The sequence below is a fragment of the Dermacentor variabilis genome, chromosome 2 (genome assembly GCF_050947875.1).
Source record: "Dermacentor variabilis isolate Ectoservices chromosome 2, ASM5094787v1, whole genome shotgun sequence".
NCBI classification, from domain to species: domain Eukaryota; kingdom Metazoa; phylum Arthropoda; class Arachnida; order Ixodida; family Ixodidae; genus Dermacentor; species Dermacentor variabilis.
Window position 1 is genome coordinate 227,770,843 of NC_134569.1, and position 18,949 is coordinate 227,789,791.

General features: G+C 45.3%; 1 protein-coding gene across 2 annotated transcripts in view; it reads right to left on the minus strand.

Annotated features, from left to right (window-relative positions):
* Positions 1–16,963: 16,963 nt before the first annotated feature.
* Positions 16,964–18,949, minus strand: part of LOC142571209 (longicornsin-like) — a 52,887-nt gene continuing 50,901 nt past the window's right edge. For both annotated transcript variants that reach the window (XM_075679481.1, XM_075679480.1), the window contains one exon: positions 16,964–17,177. In XM_075679481.1, the coding sequence (XP_075535596.1) occupies positions 17,026–17,177 (152 nt within the window). In that variant the 3' untranslated portion in view covers positions 16,964–17,025. The remainder of the gene's footprint in view (positions 17,178–18,949) is intronic.

The window sequence follows — 18,949 nt, forward strand, 5'->3', positions numbered from 1 at the left end:
AACGTGTCTGCATTAAAACAGCCAATGGCAACTGAGCGGAGATTCACCCCTCGGGGTGGAGGGTACTAAAGGTTTTACTGCTGTACTCAACGAAGTCCTAGCGTCGATATGTCGTGCAGCGGCCCTTGCCGCATGCCGAGCACAGCCGGACTAGCCGCAGGAACGAACTGAGCGCACACTCCGATGGCGGGTGGGATAACAAAAACCATTATTTCGTGCCAGCAGCATACCTATGTAGAAAACACTCTTGCGAAAAGTGACGTCACGTACAGACAGCATTTCATACGTCAAGGCGGCAGCATAGGCGGTATCACCCAACAGCACAAGTCGGAATGACGAGAATTCAGTGCGCTGAGCTTGTGCACGAAGTGGGACGCCGATGACACCGCCCGAAAAGGCCACGTCGACCATCGCGTGCGTTTACTTATCGTCCGCAGACTCCAGCCGCCACGGCGTGCAGCTATTGGCTGAGGAGGACACTACGTGTTCCACAGCGCCTGCTACTTTTGCTGTCGTAGAGGCCGGCATGTTTGCTGGCCTCTTCGACATGTTGCCCTGGCTCCGTATCTCTTCTGTCCCTTTAACCAATCTCGCATAGATGAAGACGTAACTAAATATGCAGTTAGTATTGTTGTTATTTTGTTGTATGTTTGTCTGCTTTTCCGTATTTCACATCTTTCACGCCAACTTGAGTCATTCGATAGTCATGGTCTAATGGATGAAACATCGGGCTGATCTTCCCAGTGAACCGGATTCGAAACAAATTTGGAACACTGGTTGCTTGCCAGTAGGTGTGCCCCTCTACAATGAGAGAAAAACAAAAGATCCTTTAAATTTTCCGATGCTCAGCGGAATCGGACCCGCTCTAAGCGCGGCCACATTGCTGTGGCACCGCTAGATGGCGCAGCGTGGGGAGTGGGAAGCTTCACTTCACTTCACTTCACTTTATTACCTTAAAGGCCCCCGTGGTTGGGGGTGTTACATAAGGGGGGGGGGTTACATGTATAAATCATATAATAAACAAAGAAAACACGTAATGAACATAAATTATTCGCTGTTAAGTACAGTAGCTATACAATTCAGAAATTTAGGTGTACAGGTGATTGCGGCGACGTCGTATGGAAGGCCGTTCTAGTCCGGGGCTGAGCGCGGAAAGAATGAAGATGCGAATGTAGAAGTGCGCGTACGAGGCCGTGCAAGTTGAAGGGGATGACCAATGCGGGGGGAAATACGTGCCGGCGGAATGATGTAGGGCGGATGACGAAGTGAGCTGTAATAAAGTTTATGAAACAAGCACATGCTAGTAATACGACGTCTACAAGCTAGAGATGTTAAACCTGCCTTTGCTTTTAATGATGATATACTAACATTATATGAATAGCACGAATACATGAATCTTGTGGCTCGACTTTGTACTGATTCTAGGGAAATTGTTAGATAATTTTGGTTAGGGCTCCAAATAGCAGAAGCGTATTCTAATTTAGGACGGACAAGTGATTTGTAGGCAAGTAATTTTAGGTTTTGTGGGGCATGTCGTAGATGACGTTTTAAGAATCCAAGGGTTCTGTTAGCGGATGATATGATTTTTGCGACATGTGCGTTCCAGGTTGGATCATTGGACAATGTTACGCCGAGGTATTTATAAGTGTGAGTTAATTCTACCGTCACGTGCGAGATTCTGTATGAGAAGAGGAGAGGATTACGTTTACGGTTAAAAGACACGATTTTATATTTATTGGGGTTTAGTTCCATGAACCATTGGTTACACCAGTCCTGTACGCTGTTTAAGTCATTCTGGAGGGCGAGCTGATCAGAGGTGTTATTGATTGTGCGATAGATGACACAGTCGTCGGCAAAAATACGGATGTTACAAGAGACATGCGTTGGTAGGTCATTAATGTATATTAAGAATAATAGCCGGCCAAGGACTGATCCTTGCGGGACACCTGATGTTACGGGAAGAGGACTAGAGGCTTGATTATTAACGTAAACAAACTGGGTGTGGTTAGCAATGAATTCACTTATCCACTGTAAAATGTCAGGATGAAGGTTTAACCATGAAAGTTTTAGTAGCAAGCGTTTGTTGGGTACTTTGTCAAACGCTTTCGCGAATTAAGTCCAAGAATATTGCATCAGTTTGAAGGTTACAGTCAAGGTTCATATGCAAGTCATGGATGAAAATAGCCAATTGTGTATTACAGGATAGGTTTTTACGGAAGCCATGTTGAGCAAGGTGAAAAAAATTAATAGAGTCAAGAAAGTTCGTTATGTGGGAATAAATTACTTGTTCCATGATTTTGCACGGCACACTTGTTAAAGAGATGGGGCGGTAGTTAAGGGGTGATTCTTTGTTACCTGATTTAAAGACCGGAACAACCTTCCCCACCTCCCTATCGCTGGGAATGCTACCTGTGGAAAGTGATTGTGCAAAAAGTTTTGATAGATACGGTGCGGAAGCATGGCCAGTATTTTTGAGGAACTTGGGAGTGATTTCATCAGCACCCGCTGAAGATGACATCTTGATATTTTTTTTATAATACATATAATACCATGCGCAGAAAACATAATTGAAGGCATAGGTAAACTTAGGTTTGTAGTTGCGGTAGAAAGTGGCATATCAGTTTCGTGTGTGAAGACGGATGAGAAAGCGGTGTTAAAAATATTTACACAGTCAATGTCATTGGTCATCTCGCCAAGTGGGTTAGCTATAATGTGATGATCGGAGACTGTTCAGAATTTAGTACTTTCCAGAACTTCCTCGGGTTATTTGTTAGTATCTTGCGCTAGAGAGGAGCCCTGCTGCATTTCACCAAGCCGATTTTGCGATGGATAATTTCGACCAACCGAGTGAATTATGCGAAAACATTTAAAATTTCTGCCATGCATAAGAGAAATTCCGCCCAGTATGCTGGGCGATATTGAACCCCCTTCGCACGGGTTATTAGACAACAGCTGGACGCTTTAGCAAGGTGCACTGGGTGTACTCCGCTTTCCAAATAACGTCTTTCACGCGAATGTTTCTGTGAGCTGCACGCTAATAATGCGCTGGTTATGTGCCACTCTTCAATGAACATCTCGCCAACTCGGGTCACGAAGTATGAGCCACTGTGTGTGCGGCCAGGTGGAGGACAATTTTCAGCGTTCGAAGGTACTGGCGCCCAGCTTCAGCCTCGGTATCTGGCTTCGGATGCCATGCACGGTCTTCCCAGCAGTGCCTCTAGATGTCGGAGCGTGTCCACAAAAAAGCACGAGGGAGGAAACCGGTTCCACATGGCCATTGTCAGCGTTCGCATGCACCGGCACGACACGTATTTTGGAGGGCGCACGCAAGCACGCTTCGCGGCAGCGCCGCTACACGACGCTGAGTGTTTGTAGGGACGCGCGCGAGAGAAGTCCCTCTGCAGTAAACGCCTCATACGTAAGGTTTGACGGTGGCAATACGTTCTGTTGCTCTAGTGGTGCACTGCTAAACCCCTTATCTTTGACAGTCATCCTGACATGGCTTCAGCCGAATTTGTTTTGTTTCTCTATTAAGATTTTTTCGTGTATATTTACTCTTATTGTGCCTCCGAAGCTCTACTAACACATCTTCAGTTGTTCCTAGAGTCGATGCTGCAGTTGGCGAGTGCCTGTTGCCTAGCCAGCTTTGTCCCCACAGGGCCATTGAAGTCGTCTATGACTAGTGCAGGCTGAGTTTTCGGCTTTGTCATCGGTAATTCAACATTTTAATAGAACTGTTCTACTTCTTGAAGGTGACCGAAAATGGCAGCTAGGCTTGCGTTACCAGTAATTCATGTGTGGTTTTATCATTATTACGATCAGTGCTATGCTATCATTATTACAGTAGAATTTATCATTGCCCGTCCGCCTCCTATGCTGGTATGAATTAGAAATCCTGTCCTGTATTCCCTTTTATCTGGAAGGGCCCTGTAGAAAGATAAGTGGCCATTAGGCAGCACTGTATATTCTTCCTGTAGAAAAAAACCGCACCTTGTATTCTTCTATGAAGTCATGTCAGCCCATGTATCCTCACTAAGGCTTGCCAGCGAATGTCTGATAATATCTGAAACACCTCTGCTAAACTAATTTCATTGATGCGTGTTGCCGTGTTGAATGTTTCCATCTACAGCTTCCACTTGCGGCCTGAGATTCCTAGCACCCTCGGCTACATTGCACGCTTCACCGCCGCCTTGGTCAGGTGCTCCACAGCCGCTGGGAGCCGAGGACTGGGCTTTAATTGCGAGGTTTGTGAGTGAACTGGTGGCCAAATACTGCACCAGGAAGGCTACTCCCTTATGAAAATGGATTTAGAGTTCCTTTAGAACTCCTAATGAGTTCCTATGGAGTCAAAAGGGACTCTATAGGAACTCGCGATCTAGAGTCTTCTGCACGAAACATATATAAGAAGTCTAAAGAAATCTGTCTATAGAAACAAGTCATTTCACACACAATATATGGGAAATATTGACGTCATATGTACTGAAATCTTTAAAGGAATTTTTCTAGAATGTCTTTAAAACTTCTAACGCTATCTGTCCATAGAATGGCTTTCCATTCGCCCTCTATAAACGTTCCATAGAGGGTGTGTTAATATTGTTGCGGTGAAGGCAACGAAGAAGTTGGATTGGACTAGACGAAGACGAAGTCTGGCAGTTGCCTGAACGCCATATACAACAGTTGTAAATATACGTTATTTTACACTCGTGGACCTGCTTTCTTCCTGCAACATTTTGGTTGAAGGTGCAGGGTACAATCACGGGACTTCGCAGCGGACGTCATCTACCTGCCGCCACAATGGCAAATCAACCGACACAAGCGACAACGCCTCAGCAACCCGTGCCAATGGTCATCCTCACTCATCCGCGGGACCCAGGGACATGTTGTGGCACGGACAACGCCAACGTCGAGGACTGGCGTACGATGTACGAACGTGTGTGCGACAACAAAAGGTGGGATCCAACAGTGATGCTAGCAAACGTGATATTTTACCTAAGAGGAACTGCGAGGCAATGGTACGACACACACGAAGCTGACCTAACGAGGTGGGATCGCTGCAAAGAAAAAATGCGAGACCTGTTTGGCAGACCTGTCGGTCGTCAGCTGGCGGCAAAAAAAAGAACTTGTGTGTCGCGCACAAACGTCCACAGAATCCTATGTCGTCTACATACACGATGTGCTGGCCCTTTGTCGCAAGGCTGATAACAACATGACCGAGGCAGACAAGATTGGTCACATACTGAAAGGTATTGCAGACGATGCCTTCAATCTCCTGATGCGCAAGGATTGTGCCACTGTGGATGCAATTATAAAGGAGTGCCGGCGCTTCGAACAAGCGAAGGGCTGCCGCGTCGCTCAAACTTTCGACCGATTGCTTAATACCGCCGCGACATCTTCTAGCGAAGACCCGCCGCGGTTCGTTCAGCCCGCAGGACCGGGAGAAATCACGCGCATCGTTCGCCGTGAGCTTGAGGCCATGGCTCCGCCTCCAGTCCGTTCTGGCTGTCGGGAAAGCGTGCCCGCTGTCTCCCTTATACAAGCGGTCGTTCGGGAGGAAATGGCAAGTTTGGGCATTCCATCTCTCTGCTCTCGGTCCGCCATACAAACACCTACGAGATTACTCCGACGGCTCGCTCCCAGACGCAAAGCTTTCCGCCCCCTCGTCGCAACCCAACTGACTGGCGCACAGCGGATGATAAACCTATCTGTTCTAATTGTTCCGGTATTGGACACATCGCCCGTCATTGCCGCAACCATTGGTCGTCGCCTCCTCGGTGGTCGTCTCCGAGTCACTACCGCCAAGTACCAGACAATCGTACTTTCTCGCCCTGTACGCCGACTAGGAACATCAACGCCGACAGTGCTCCACCAAGATCCAGCCGCTCCCCGTCTCCGCAAGGTCGTAGGTCCCGTTCGCCTCTCGTTCACCGCTCTTCGTCCCCTTCTGCCAGCGCTCGCTTCGCTTCGGGAAACTAGGCAGTGCAGCTCCCGGAGGTGAAGCTGCAACTCTGACGCGGCCCACAAATCCTCTGTTGACCCTGCCTACATGTGGAACCCTACTTGACATTGAAGTTGATGGCGTTCCTGTTAGATCTCTCGTTGACACAGGAGCGCAGCTTTCAGTTATGAGCGCTGCTCTCCGCCGAAGGCTCAAAAAGGTTCTGACACCCGCCGTACCGTGCACTGTGCGAGTCGCCGATGGGAGTACTTCACCTGTCCTTGGAATGTGCACAGCACGTGTGACCATTGGGGGCCATTATGCCGTTGTTCTATTTATCGTCCTTGAACACTGTCCACACGACCTAATCCTCGGCCTCGACTTCCTTTCGAAACACTCTGCCCAAATTGACTGCTCCGCAGGTGTTGTACAGTTGGATCTGCCGCTTGCTGCCGACGCAACAACTTGTCTTTCACACCACTTATGTTGTGCTGAGTTTGCAAGGCTGTCTCCACAAGCGGCTACAAATGTCTTCCTGACGCCCTGTCGTCCCGTACCTGGTGGCGAGTACGTCGTGTCGCCGCTTACTGACGTGGTTTTGTCGCGCAATATTGGCCTACCGAGCACCTTAATCCGGATCCGCGAAAACTGCGCTCGCGTGCTCATCCTCAATTTTAGATTTTCGTCGCATGTGCTGCCACACGGTATCGCCATAGGGCATATCACTCGTTTGGAAGAATTTGAGATTTCTTCTTTGACCTCTGAATCCTTCGTCAATACCAACGGACCTTTGTCACCCCCACCTCCGTACTCGACGCCTGTGGACGATGTTTTTAAGATGATCGCCCCTGACCTTCCTTCCGAGCAAACAACTGCTCTTCGTCACCTCCTGTCATCTTTTCGGGACATCTTTGATTTGGACGACCGTCCACTTGGCCAGACATCTGTTGTCACGCATCGCATCAACACCGGTGACGCCAGCCCCATTCATAGGCGGCCATATCGTGTCTCCGCAACAGAAAGGGTCATCATACAGAAAGAAGTAGACAGGATGATGGACAAGGACATCATTGAACCTTTCAGTAGCCCGTGGGCATCACCGGTGGTCTTAGTAAAGAAAAAAGACAACTCGTGGCGCTTCTGCGTTGACTACCGTCACCTCAACAGGATAACAAAGAAGGATGTTTATCCCCTGCCGCGCATTGATGATGCTCTTGACTGCCTTCACAGATTCCAATACTTTTCATCAATTGACCTCCGCTCCGGCTATTGGCCGATTAGCGTCGATGAGATGGACCGCGAGAAAACAGCCTTCGTCAGATCGGACGGTCTGTACCAATTTAAAGTCATGCCGTTTGTGATTATGCAATGCGCCAGCTACATTCGAGCGCATGATGGGCTCCCTCTTGCGCGGCTTGAAGTGGTCTACATGCCTGTATTACCTAGACGATGTGATTGTGTTTTCGCCGAACTTTGAGAGCCACCTGCGGCGCCTCACAACCGTACTCTCCGTGTCTCGCAGGGCTGGCCTTCAGCTAAACTCCTCCAAGTGCCATTTCGGTCACCGTGAAATTAACATGCTCGGCCATCTCGTAAACGCCGCCGGAATCCAACCTGATCCAGAGAACGTTCACGCCGTGCGAAATTTTCCTGTACTTTGTTCAACAAACGATGTCCGTAGTTTTGTGGGCTTATGCTCTTATTTCCGGCGATTTGAGAAACATTTTGCCGACATCGCTCATCCTCTCACTGACCTTCTTAAGAAAGACGTCTCTTTCTCTTGGGGACCTCTGCAGGAGAAAGCCTTTTCTACCCTGATTGAACGGCTTACAACTTCCCCAATTCTGTCACACTTTGACCCTTCTGCGCCCACTGAAGTACGAACTGACGCGAGTGGTCATGGCATCGGCGCTGTCCTCGGTCAGCGTAAACAGGGCTAAGACCGTGTCATCACTTACGCTAGCCGCCTTCTTTCCATGCCCGAGCGAAATCACTCCATTACCGAGAGAGAATGTCTCGCGCTCGTATGGGCGGTCGCGAAATTGCGGCCGTACCTTTTCGGTCGAAGCTTCTGCGTCGTAACAGATCATCACGCCCTCTGCTGGCTCTCCTCTTTGAACGACCCAACTGGACGACTTGCACGTTGGGCCTTGCGTCTACAGGAATATACATATTCTATTATGTATAAGTCAGGGCGCCTGCATAAAGACGCTGACTGCCTGTCCCGCAATCCCGTGGATCAACCGGACGATACCGATGCAGACTCGGACATCAGTGTTCTATCTATCTCCGACTTCCTCCATATTGGCGACGAGCAGCGCAAAGATCCTGTCATTCGAACACTTATGGAACGCCTAAGCTCCTCGCCCAATGAACCGTCCCTCCGCATGTTCACCTTGCGCGATGGAACTTTATACCGTCGTAGCGTTCGTCCTGACGGCCCGGAGCTCCTCCTAGTCGTTCCCAAGCACCTTCGACTAGCCGTGCTCCAGCAACTTCACGACGCTCCTACTGCTGGACACCTGGGCATCACTCGTACATACGACCGCCTGCGGCGCCGCTTCTTCTGGCCCGGCATTTATCGCTCTGTGCGCCGTTAATTTCACTTCTTGCGACCTATGTCAGCGCCGGAAGACGCCTGCTACGCCTCCCGCTGGTTTGCTTCAACCAATTGATATCCCCACAAAGCCTTTCTTTCGTGTGGGCCTAGACCTCCTTGGGCCCTTTCCAATTTCTATCAAAGGCAACAAATGGATTGCTGTAGCAACCGATTATGCCACGATATATGCCATCGCACGAGCGCTACCAACCAGCTGCTCTACAGATGTCGCAGACTTCTTACTATACGACGTCATCCTGCACCACGGCGCCCCTCGCCAGTTGCTGACGGATCGCGGCCGCTACTTTTTATCGAAGGTCGTCGATGACCTGCTCCGCTCCTGCGCAACAGAACACCACATTGCTACCGCGTACCACCCTCAAACGAACGGCCTCACCGAGCGACTCAACCGCACGCTAACTGAAATGCTGGCCATGTACGTTTCCGACGATCACCGTGACTGGGACGTCGCTTTACCATACATCACTTTCGCATACAACTCGTCCCGTCATGACACTGCCGGATTTTCACCATTTTACCTTTTGTATGGCCGCGACCCCACCTTGCCCTTTGACACCTTGCTACCTTCCGCAGTACAATCACCTAGCACTGGTTACGCTCGCGATGCTATTGACTTAGCCGCCCAGGCCCGAGATGTCGCCCGTCATCGCCTCACAGTCTCGCAAGCTTCTCAAAAGCGACGCTACGACCTTCGGCCCCGAGACTACCATTTTTCACCTGGTTCCCTTGTCCTTCTCTGGGCGCCTTCACGTCGCGTCGGCTTGTCGGAAAAACTACTTTCCCGGTATTCTGTTCCGTACCAGATCTTACGCCGACTGTCCGACGTGACATACGAGATCGCCCCAGTCGGTCAGCCTTCAGTGCACCGCAACGTCACCAGCGATGTTGTTCACGTCGCCAAGCTTAAGCCCTATGTTCCCCCATTAAGTGAGGCTCTATAATTTGTACCGGGATGGAGCTACTCCGCCGGGAGGGTGATGTTACGGTGAAGGCAATGAATAAGTTGGATTGGACTAGACGAAGACGAAGTCTGGGAGTTGCCTGAACGCCATATGCGCCAGTTGTAAATATACGTTATTTTACACTCGTGGACCCGCTTTCTTCCTGCAACAATATCATATGTACTAAATTCTATAAAATAATGTCTATAGAACGTTTTTAACACTTCTAATGTGGCTTGTCTATATACTGACTCTCCATTGACCCTCTATAAGCAGCCTATAGGGAGTTTGTTGTCATCATATGTACAACATTTTTTAGAAGAATGTTTATAGAACATTTTAGCACTTATAATGCGGCATGTCTATAGACTGGCTCACCATTACCATTCTAAAAATGTGCCATCCTATGACATCATATGTACTGACTTCTATAGAGGAACGTTTATAGGACATAAAGAAGCTAAAGTGCGGCCTGTCTAAGAATGGCTATATATTTGCACTCTATAAACATTCAATAGAAGGGGTTCAATACTGTTAAATATTATCTCAAGTTGTCTTTCTAACTCGGAAACGCGACAATGCACCCATGCAAAATTTTGTACATGGAACAAATGATATGAAAAAGTGATGTACATTACTTCAAAGCAAATTGGACAATTGCATTTGCGCTTAATGCAAGGCCTAGTGCACTGTTAGCGTACTGAGATATTGACACATCATAGTGAGGTTCACGCACCGTAGCACGTTTAGATATTTTGCTTTTTAATTAGATGTATACAGAGCTGTGTCACTAAGTGCTTGTAATATTGCCACTCACGCACTTTTCGAGGAATGAAAAGGCTGATTATTTCAACCCCATTTCTGAGGTGTTTACTATCAAGCAAGAGCGTCTTTAAAAAGACACTCGTTGACGAAGGCGAACAAGGCACTAATCGAAATTAGAAAGACCAAAATAATGTCACGGGAGCGCGCATTGTGGTTTCTATCGCATATGCAGGTAAATCACAAAGATGACCAAAGACACTAAGCAAAACGGCGAGTAAGCAGCCGTGTGTTATCTATTGGCTGGAATGCAGTGAATACAGCACTTGGGGTGGAAACACATCGAACGCCGCCGCACATTTCTGGAACACACCACTCAAATGCGACAAATGCACGCTTCACAAACGTGCAATTTTTTTAGGAATATTGGAGGGTCGCACAATGCACACAGAAGGCCTGGACAACATGAGCGCGATCTGCGCACGCTAACACACGGACACGAAAGCAAGATACAGACCACATAAGCGTAACCTGCGCCTCACGAGCAAAATTAAATACCATCGTATATTTGTTGCTACGTGACGGACAGTTACAAGGGGCACGGAAACATCATACACTGCACACGTGAACCTCTGAGATCGTGTGAACAATTTCTGGGCTACACTTATACGACACTAGGAAGTTACTTCAAAGAGAAACGACCCGTCTACCTCTTGACCGATTCTTTCTTGAATTCCGTTTCCACGCTTATAAATGCTTCGACATTGTGCACTATCTCTGCTTACGAGGTTTTCTGCTAACGAACAGCTCTAGGGAAAAACTGTAAGCTAATCACAGCTTGCTCCTAATACAGCTTTATTTTCAAAACAAGATGTGTTCACTTAACTTTCACTTAACTAAACATTACAGGGGAAAGTAATGGAAAAACAAAATTACATTGTAATGTGGTGCTGCGGCATGTCCAAAATTTTACTTTGATGAAGAGGTCCCTATTATCAGTACATTCGATGATTTCAACCTTTTGCTCACTTGGCACATTGGTGCAAACATTGTTTTCGTGACTCTTTAGGGGCTGCTTGCATGTGTTCTCGATATGACATCATTATTGTACCACTGCTATAAGCTAACACAGAACTCATTTTGTAGTAGTGAGACCGTGACCCACAACATAAACCACAAGATCGAGGAGCCCCCAGAAATGCAGACCCCGTGGATATATGGCTGCAGCAGCATGGCGTGTGATCTGGATGGCCAGCCATGTCAGGTGTGTATGAAGTGCACGTCCCAAAAAGTGGGCTTGGTATCATTCATGGTGAAGTTTATGAACACATTACTTCACGCAGCTTATAAAGAGGATAAATATTTATGAACCTTTATTGAACGTGATGCTTATTTGTGTGCATAGCCATTATGCCCACATTATCGTGTTCTGTACAAAACTATACCTAACCTTTCCTGACGTTTAGCATTTTTTCTCGCGTAAGTTGCTTGGCTGCAAGCTATTTTAATTTTTGCAGTGTACATAGTGTATTTATAACTTTTATTGTGGTTTTAATCTTTGAAAGTTATTTCCTATGCTGTATCTTTTATGTACGTATCTTTTTTTCTGTTTGCTCTACAATCTCGTGCAGTTTTCTGTGCATGTAAGAATTTGAAGTGAAGTGGGCTAAATGTGTCGCAGGTCTAAGCACGTAGTGTGCACACCATTGTTTATCATTGACATGTTTAGTTTTTATTTTTGTCTTGTCCTCATAATAACAGCCACTGACAAATACACATTCGATGAGCTTGAATTTCTTGAAAATTAATATGAAGGCCGGTTACGCTGCATTTACTTCAGTAGAAATAGGCACAGACTGATTTCGATCCCTTGTGATCTACACAGGATGCCTTCTTTGGTTGTTGCATTAAAAATGGGGGCTCTTTCGCATATTTTGCTATTTATGCGGTATGCCTCACTGATTTCACTAGTAAATTTTTTACGGTGGATGAGAACAGATGAACGATTGTAATCCAACATAAAGCCCCATTGTGGAAATGTATGGCCAAGTTTGACGACCATACTCGTCTTTTGAATAAAATACGGTGATCTCTTAGGCACACGATAAGCCACCGGCCAGTTTACCCTATGTACTCTTGACCACGTGCGAAAGGGATACAGTACACTCCTTACGACACACACCGGACAAATTTGCTGGTATCTTTAACTGAGGAAGCCTCTCTTGCCTGCTTGGCTTTCTCAATTAACTTGCGCACTGCCATGCATATTCTGCATACTTTCTTTTTCACTGGATATATAGGTATCCTGACAAGGAAGGCTTGCTTAAAAATGCCAATAAACCCGCCGTGGTTGCTTAGTGTCTATGGTGTTGGGTTACTAAGCTCGAGGTCGCGGGATCGAATCCCGGCCACGGCGGCCGAATTTTGATGGGGGCGAAATGCGAAAACACCCATGTACTTGGATTTAGGTGCACGTTTAAGAACCTCAGGCAGTCCGAATTTCTGGAATCCCCACTACGGCGTGCCGCATAATCAGATCGTGGTTTTGGCAAGTAAAACCCCATAATTACTTTTATAAACATACCTCTAAATTTGTCGTGTGTCTGCCAGGGGTATGTAGTCTATTCCTGCGATCATGTGTATATTTGATCAAATGTACATGCAGCAGACTAGTGAGTGGCTCAACATATGCCTAGGAGACCACCATAATTAACTCAAGGGACCAGTATGCTCGTCCCATTTGACCATGCACCGATGGGACTGGGACGGCACGCCGGATTTAGACTGTTCATCCGTTTTGTTCACTTACGGCAGCTCATTGACCAACAAGATCGCTGAGAAATGCCACAAAAAAAAACAGTGGGTCACAATTTGTTTACTGAATTATCCGCAACCTCCAGCAGTAACAAATTTGTTTGTTGCTACTAGCTTCAGGCACCTTATTCCTGGTCAAATCTCCTGCTTGACGTATAGAGCAGTTATGCAATCAATTTTCAAATTTACGTGATTCCTGAGTATAATTCTTGTTTACTGTTTTTCACATGCCATGCGACAAGAAGGACCTTTTTTAATGAAAACTTAATAAACTTTACCATTACAATTGGGAATTTCCTTCATTGCGCTCAGGGTAGACGTTAGTGTACATACCCATAATAAATTAGAAACTAGTTGTTTCGATAACTCAAAAAGCACAAATATACTGTGTCATTGTATCTGAAAGTGAAACTGCGACTGTGTTCCAAATACCACACATTGGCAGTTATCTAAAATAATTTGCGAGAACCATAAAACATTATTGTCCCCATGCAATGTATACTTACATGCATTATCATGATTGCTCAATCTTGTGCTCCACGTGAGAAACTTATTACTGACGTGTTAAGCATCGTACATACCAACTATGGCTAACACCTATGGAATATGAATTTTGTCTAAAGCTCAATAGGAGCCATTAGGTGATTCCCTTCTTTTCAGAAAAATTTGTTTGCTATGCATAGTGTGACGTCTCTATAGGACATTTAGCTCATGGGTGTTCCTACTTGATTATGTTATAAACGGGAATGTGTTGTCACTGCAAGATGAGATTGTTGTGTGACTGGGCTGTTGTCGTTTAGAGATACCTTTTTTTTTTCATTAGCAATGATACTCTAGGGCCAGGCACATTGGCCCAGTGCTAATGTCACAGATTCTTGGGAAAGTGAAAATATTCTCAGAAGTGACTCTCAAAAGAACTGCCCCTCTTTGGCAGAGTGGTGAGGGAGGTGGGGCGTTCTGAAACTTCGTTGTTATAATTTTTTTCTGAAATACCCAAATGAAACTTAGCACAGTGCTACAACTATATACATACTTGTGTCATGTTTGTGCCTGCCAATACATTATGGCTGAATATTCATTAAACCCTCTGAAAATTAATTTCAATTGTATTTTGCAGGCTCCACTGTCGCCGACTACTAGACGGACCAAATGAGGCTAAAAGCTAGCCTCTCCTCGCTTTTTTCCCGGGGAGTGAAATTGCAGGTGATCATGTAAGAATGAAGTTGCAACATGGGAGCAGAAGCCAAAGCTCCATACATGTCATGCTGGTGGTCGAATGCTAAGAGAAACTGTAATATTTATTTTTTTTACCTCTTCACTTAATATTTATTTATTCGTATCTCATGAATGCTTTACAGGATTCCAACAAGGAATCAGATAAAATAAAGAAATGTCGTTGCATCAAAGTAAACATGTTTTTCGAAAAAGCAAAATTCTTGTAGCACATTACCACGATGAAACGTTATTAGGCAACTAGTCGGCTTTTGATACGAATGCATGAAAACAGTAAAATTTTAAGAAACAAAGCTGTAAGGTTAAGAAATCTTACTCATAGGTAAAAAACGAGATCACATTTCTATTGGACCTAATACCATAATTTAATCTGGCAGATTTGAGATATCGCATTTCGCGCTATTATACAATCACTAATTTCTGAGTAGATGCGGAAAATTGAAACATCGCAACAATTTCATGTAAGCTGTAAATTTATATAGCAAATTTGCTAAGTTTAGACATAGCAGATGGAGTCTGCAGAACTACATTATCTGTTTGCGGCACAGAGACGTGGATTATTAAGCTTCGTGGCGTTATTTTTCTTAAACCTGCCAATTTTGAATAATTTTGCCTCTAGGCTCTCAATGATATAGTTCTTCCTGCAACGAGTAGAATTTAACTTTCTCAAATGCCACAAACTTAATTCAATTTAGTCATGTGGCTGTCTCAAAATATTTCTGTATTTTGGATGTACTTGAATAGCAAAATTACAGAATTAACGGAATTGTGCTAGTGCTTTTCTTGTAATATACAGTTGCAAACTGAGCAAGTTTCTTTTCCTTCAAGTTTGGCTATATTCAGCAATATTTAATAAGAATTGATCGCGTTAAAGTGAAAATTATTATTTTAAAATTTTTTAATGTATCAAACCTCATCGAATTTGGTCCCATACTTGCCGAGAAAAACGATTTTACTGTTCATGTGCATTACATAGGAGCTCCTGAGCTAAATATTTTTTTTAGGTATTGCGTGTGTTGGTCTGGTTTGTATTTCTCACCCTAACTTTAGAATATCGGCTCTGATCTCAAAATTTTTTCCCTTACAACGAAATTCAAGCTTTTAAACTTTGTGCAATTTATGGTGTACTTCTGTATGAAGACCACAATTTGCCACATTTTTGCAGGGACTGCCAGTGTTAATTTTACACATGAACATAGACTAAAATGCTGTGGGGTTTCGGTATATGGTGTACTTATCTATGAAGACCACTATTTGCCACATTTTTGCAGGGACTGCTACTGTTATTTTCGCGCTTAAACATAGACAAAAATGCTGTGTTCTTTCGTTCAGGCTGACACAACATTGCAGTGCACATTCATATCAGTCTATGTTCCGGCTTTAGTGAATTATGGGGTTTTTACGTGGCAAAACCACTTCCTGATTATGAGGCACGCCGTAGTGGAGGACTCCGGAAATTTGTACCACCTGGGGTTCTTTAACGTGCACCTAAATCTAAGTACACGGGTGTTTTCGCATTTCGCCCCCATCGAAATGAGGCCGCCGTGGCCTGGATTCGATCCCGCGACCTCGTGCTCAGCAGTCTAACACCATAGCCACTGAGCAACCACGGCAGGTATCCGGCTTTAGTATCCAACCATTTAATGTGCACTGCTGGAGCACGCGGCCATTTTGCAGTTTTAATGGCAAGGTTTCAGGTCCTAGTCAAGCCTGTTCTTGCCAGGTGCCAACTGTAATCAAGTCTGCCACTGATTTTTTACCTCATGTTTCGTGCGTTAGCACCACCAGCTTGACCCGAGAAGCATGTTGGCAGCTACAGTTTGTGTGTTGCAAGTTCTAGTCTGAAGCGCGTATGTGACATATATGAAGCATGTATCTAGCCTGAAGTGCAATAACCATTTCAAACTGAACAGTTTGCGATTGTAGTGCCCATTTTTTTGCAACTGCATTTACTGTAGTCCTTATTGCCTACATTACAGTTCTCTAGAGCCTTGGTAAATTGCAAGCACGTTACACATGACGGCCTAGCTACTATAGGCATTTGCCTGTAAGGACTCGAAAGCAGCTGTATAGAAATGTTCTATAGAAATTTGTTTTTAGCTTCTCTACAGCAACTCGATAGAAATGTTCTATAGAAATTTGTCTCTAGCATTTTCAGAGCAACTCCACAGAAATATTCTATAGAAATTTGTCTTTAGTATCTCTAAAGCAACTCATCAGAAATGTTCTATAGAAATTCGTCTTGAGCATCTCTAAAGGAACTCGACAGAAATATTCTATAGAAATTTGTCTTTAGCATCTCTGAAGCAACTCGATAGAAATTTGCCTTTAGGGTCTTAAAAGTAACTCCATTCAGTGATTCTATAGAAATGTGTCTTTATAGTTCCTATAAGAATGCGCTGGCCAAATAACTTTTGGAACTACATAGGAAAATTCTATAGGCAATAAAAATAAACAGTGGAGTTGTACAGAACAAATACAAAAGTCTTTCTAAAAAACCAGATTAAAAATTTTTGTAAGGGCTTACGCACCATCGCTAGCACTAGGACTTTCGAGTTACTCATAGATCAGCTGACGATATCCAGAGCAAAGCTGAGAGCTTCATCCGCGTAGAGTGAGGCTCCGTTGCGAGGTGTTTTGGCGTGGAGTGACAAGGTTTGAAAAGGACGCCGTTTATTAGAGAGAAATGCGGCTGCCTGGCATTGTGTCGCCGAGCCACCTCAGCCCATGAAAAAAGGAGGTCGCCGGATAGGGATGTGCGTGTCGCACATGCAACGGAACCCTTGGCAGTAGCCCGTGCTCCCTGGGTAGAGACGCATGCACCTTTGCTGGCACATGAATATCATTCCCCGTGCACATCCGAAGTCACGACCTGCGACAAGCGAAAGGACCTTCTTAGCCAAATAACGAAAGCGATATTGCCCCAGCGATGTGTTTCACTACTCGCATTTTTTTCTCAAATAATCACCTTCCATTTTAAGCATATTTGTTATAAATCTTTCATACACAGCCTACTAGAGGCGCAGAGGCTAGATGTTTAAAATATCTGACAAAGGCCTGTGACTCTTTACATTTTGGCATGCGGCATAAGCAATTAAAAGAATATGTGCAGCCATGCTTTCTTCAAATGAAACATACAGGAAAAGCAGAGACCTTATTCATTTTACGCTTCGATACATATGAAGAAGAGCACCATTATCTAGATGTCTCTATCGTAATTACATACTACACAGGATAGATATATACATATAAACATACATTATGCGCCTGTGTATTCGGGCATGGAGACATATTCCTACCACACACGCAGGTATTTCGATGCATATATACATATTAAACGCATTCATATATTTTCACACATGAAACAGATCAAAGTTAAAAGGTTTCCACCACGCGAAAAGTTATTCATGAGCCAGAGGCGTAGCCAGGGGGAGGGGGGCTTATGGAGCTGCAGCCCCTACTCAAACTTTTTTCGTGCTGTCATGCACCGCCGACCAAAACAACATCTGGTGCTGGAAATCATTCTGGATATTATCTGGAATGACTTTTTTTCACGCACGAAAAAACATTTCGGCACAAACATTGCGACTAGGGCTGGGTTTCGCCGGAACGCCCATCCACCAAGAATCAGATAACGCAAGGAGTCCCATCTGAGCACAAAGTTTCCAGGGCGTTTTGATGGCGAGCGGGCTCGTCGCGGCATCTCGCGGAGGCCACGGAATCTATCGAGAACATGAATTTCAATTCCCAAACTTTATGGCTATAAAGTTCTCATAAACTTTTGATGCGAAAGGTGCATTGCCATTTCCAAAGTCGTGCTCGAGATTCAGAATTTCGGAACTTTGTGGGTTTAATCTGTTTTTAAACATTTGACGCCAAAAGTATATTGACTTTTCTAAAGTTGTACATCGGACCATGCAACTAGACAATCCAAATCTACACACTATAAGACAGGTTGATAAAGCACGCAGTGAGGTCCGATGAGGCGAAGCCACTTGAAGCGTTGTGGACGTTCATTTTGGCCGTCTTGTGTCACAGAAAAGGACGTAAAATTTTTTTTCACCTGCGTCAAAACATCCATGTCGAGTCACTAAAGCGAGCAAAAGTAACTACGCTTTATTTTTTTTTACTTTGACTTTTATTCGCGAGGACCACGTTGAGCCTCTTCAATTTTCTTGTTCTCACTACCTGCGGGCTGCCAGAGCCAGCCAGAGCCAGCCAGAGCGCATGCGTTTTTCTCGTGTTGCCCCGACCACCGCGTGGCGCACTTCGGTGCACGTTCGTTTTTCTCTGGCGGAGAGGATTTTAGCCTGGGTGAGTTTTGGACGCTTTCTGGCAAGCAGACGAGAAAAAGACACAATGGTCGCTCGCGGCCATCCCTGTGGAGAAGTTTTGTCTAGCCAGTGTTACCGAGCAGTGTAAGTATGGCTCTCTGTGAACCAAGCGTCTCAGCTTTTCTTCGCTATTCCTTCGGTAGCCATATTATTTGCCCAAAGTGGGCCTTCGATTGAGGCCAACATGCTTTCCTTTGAGATTTTTTTTCATTTCAGTGACCCCGCCCCACAAAAGAATAAGAGACATTGTTGCGTCACAGCCATTGTCGCATGGTGAAAGTTCGAGTTTGTTACTTCTTCTTCTGTGGAA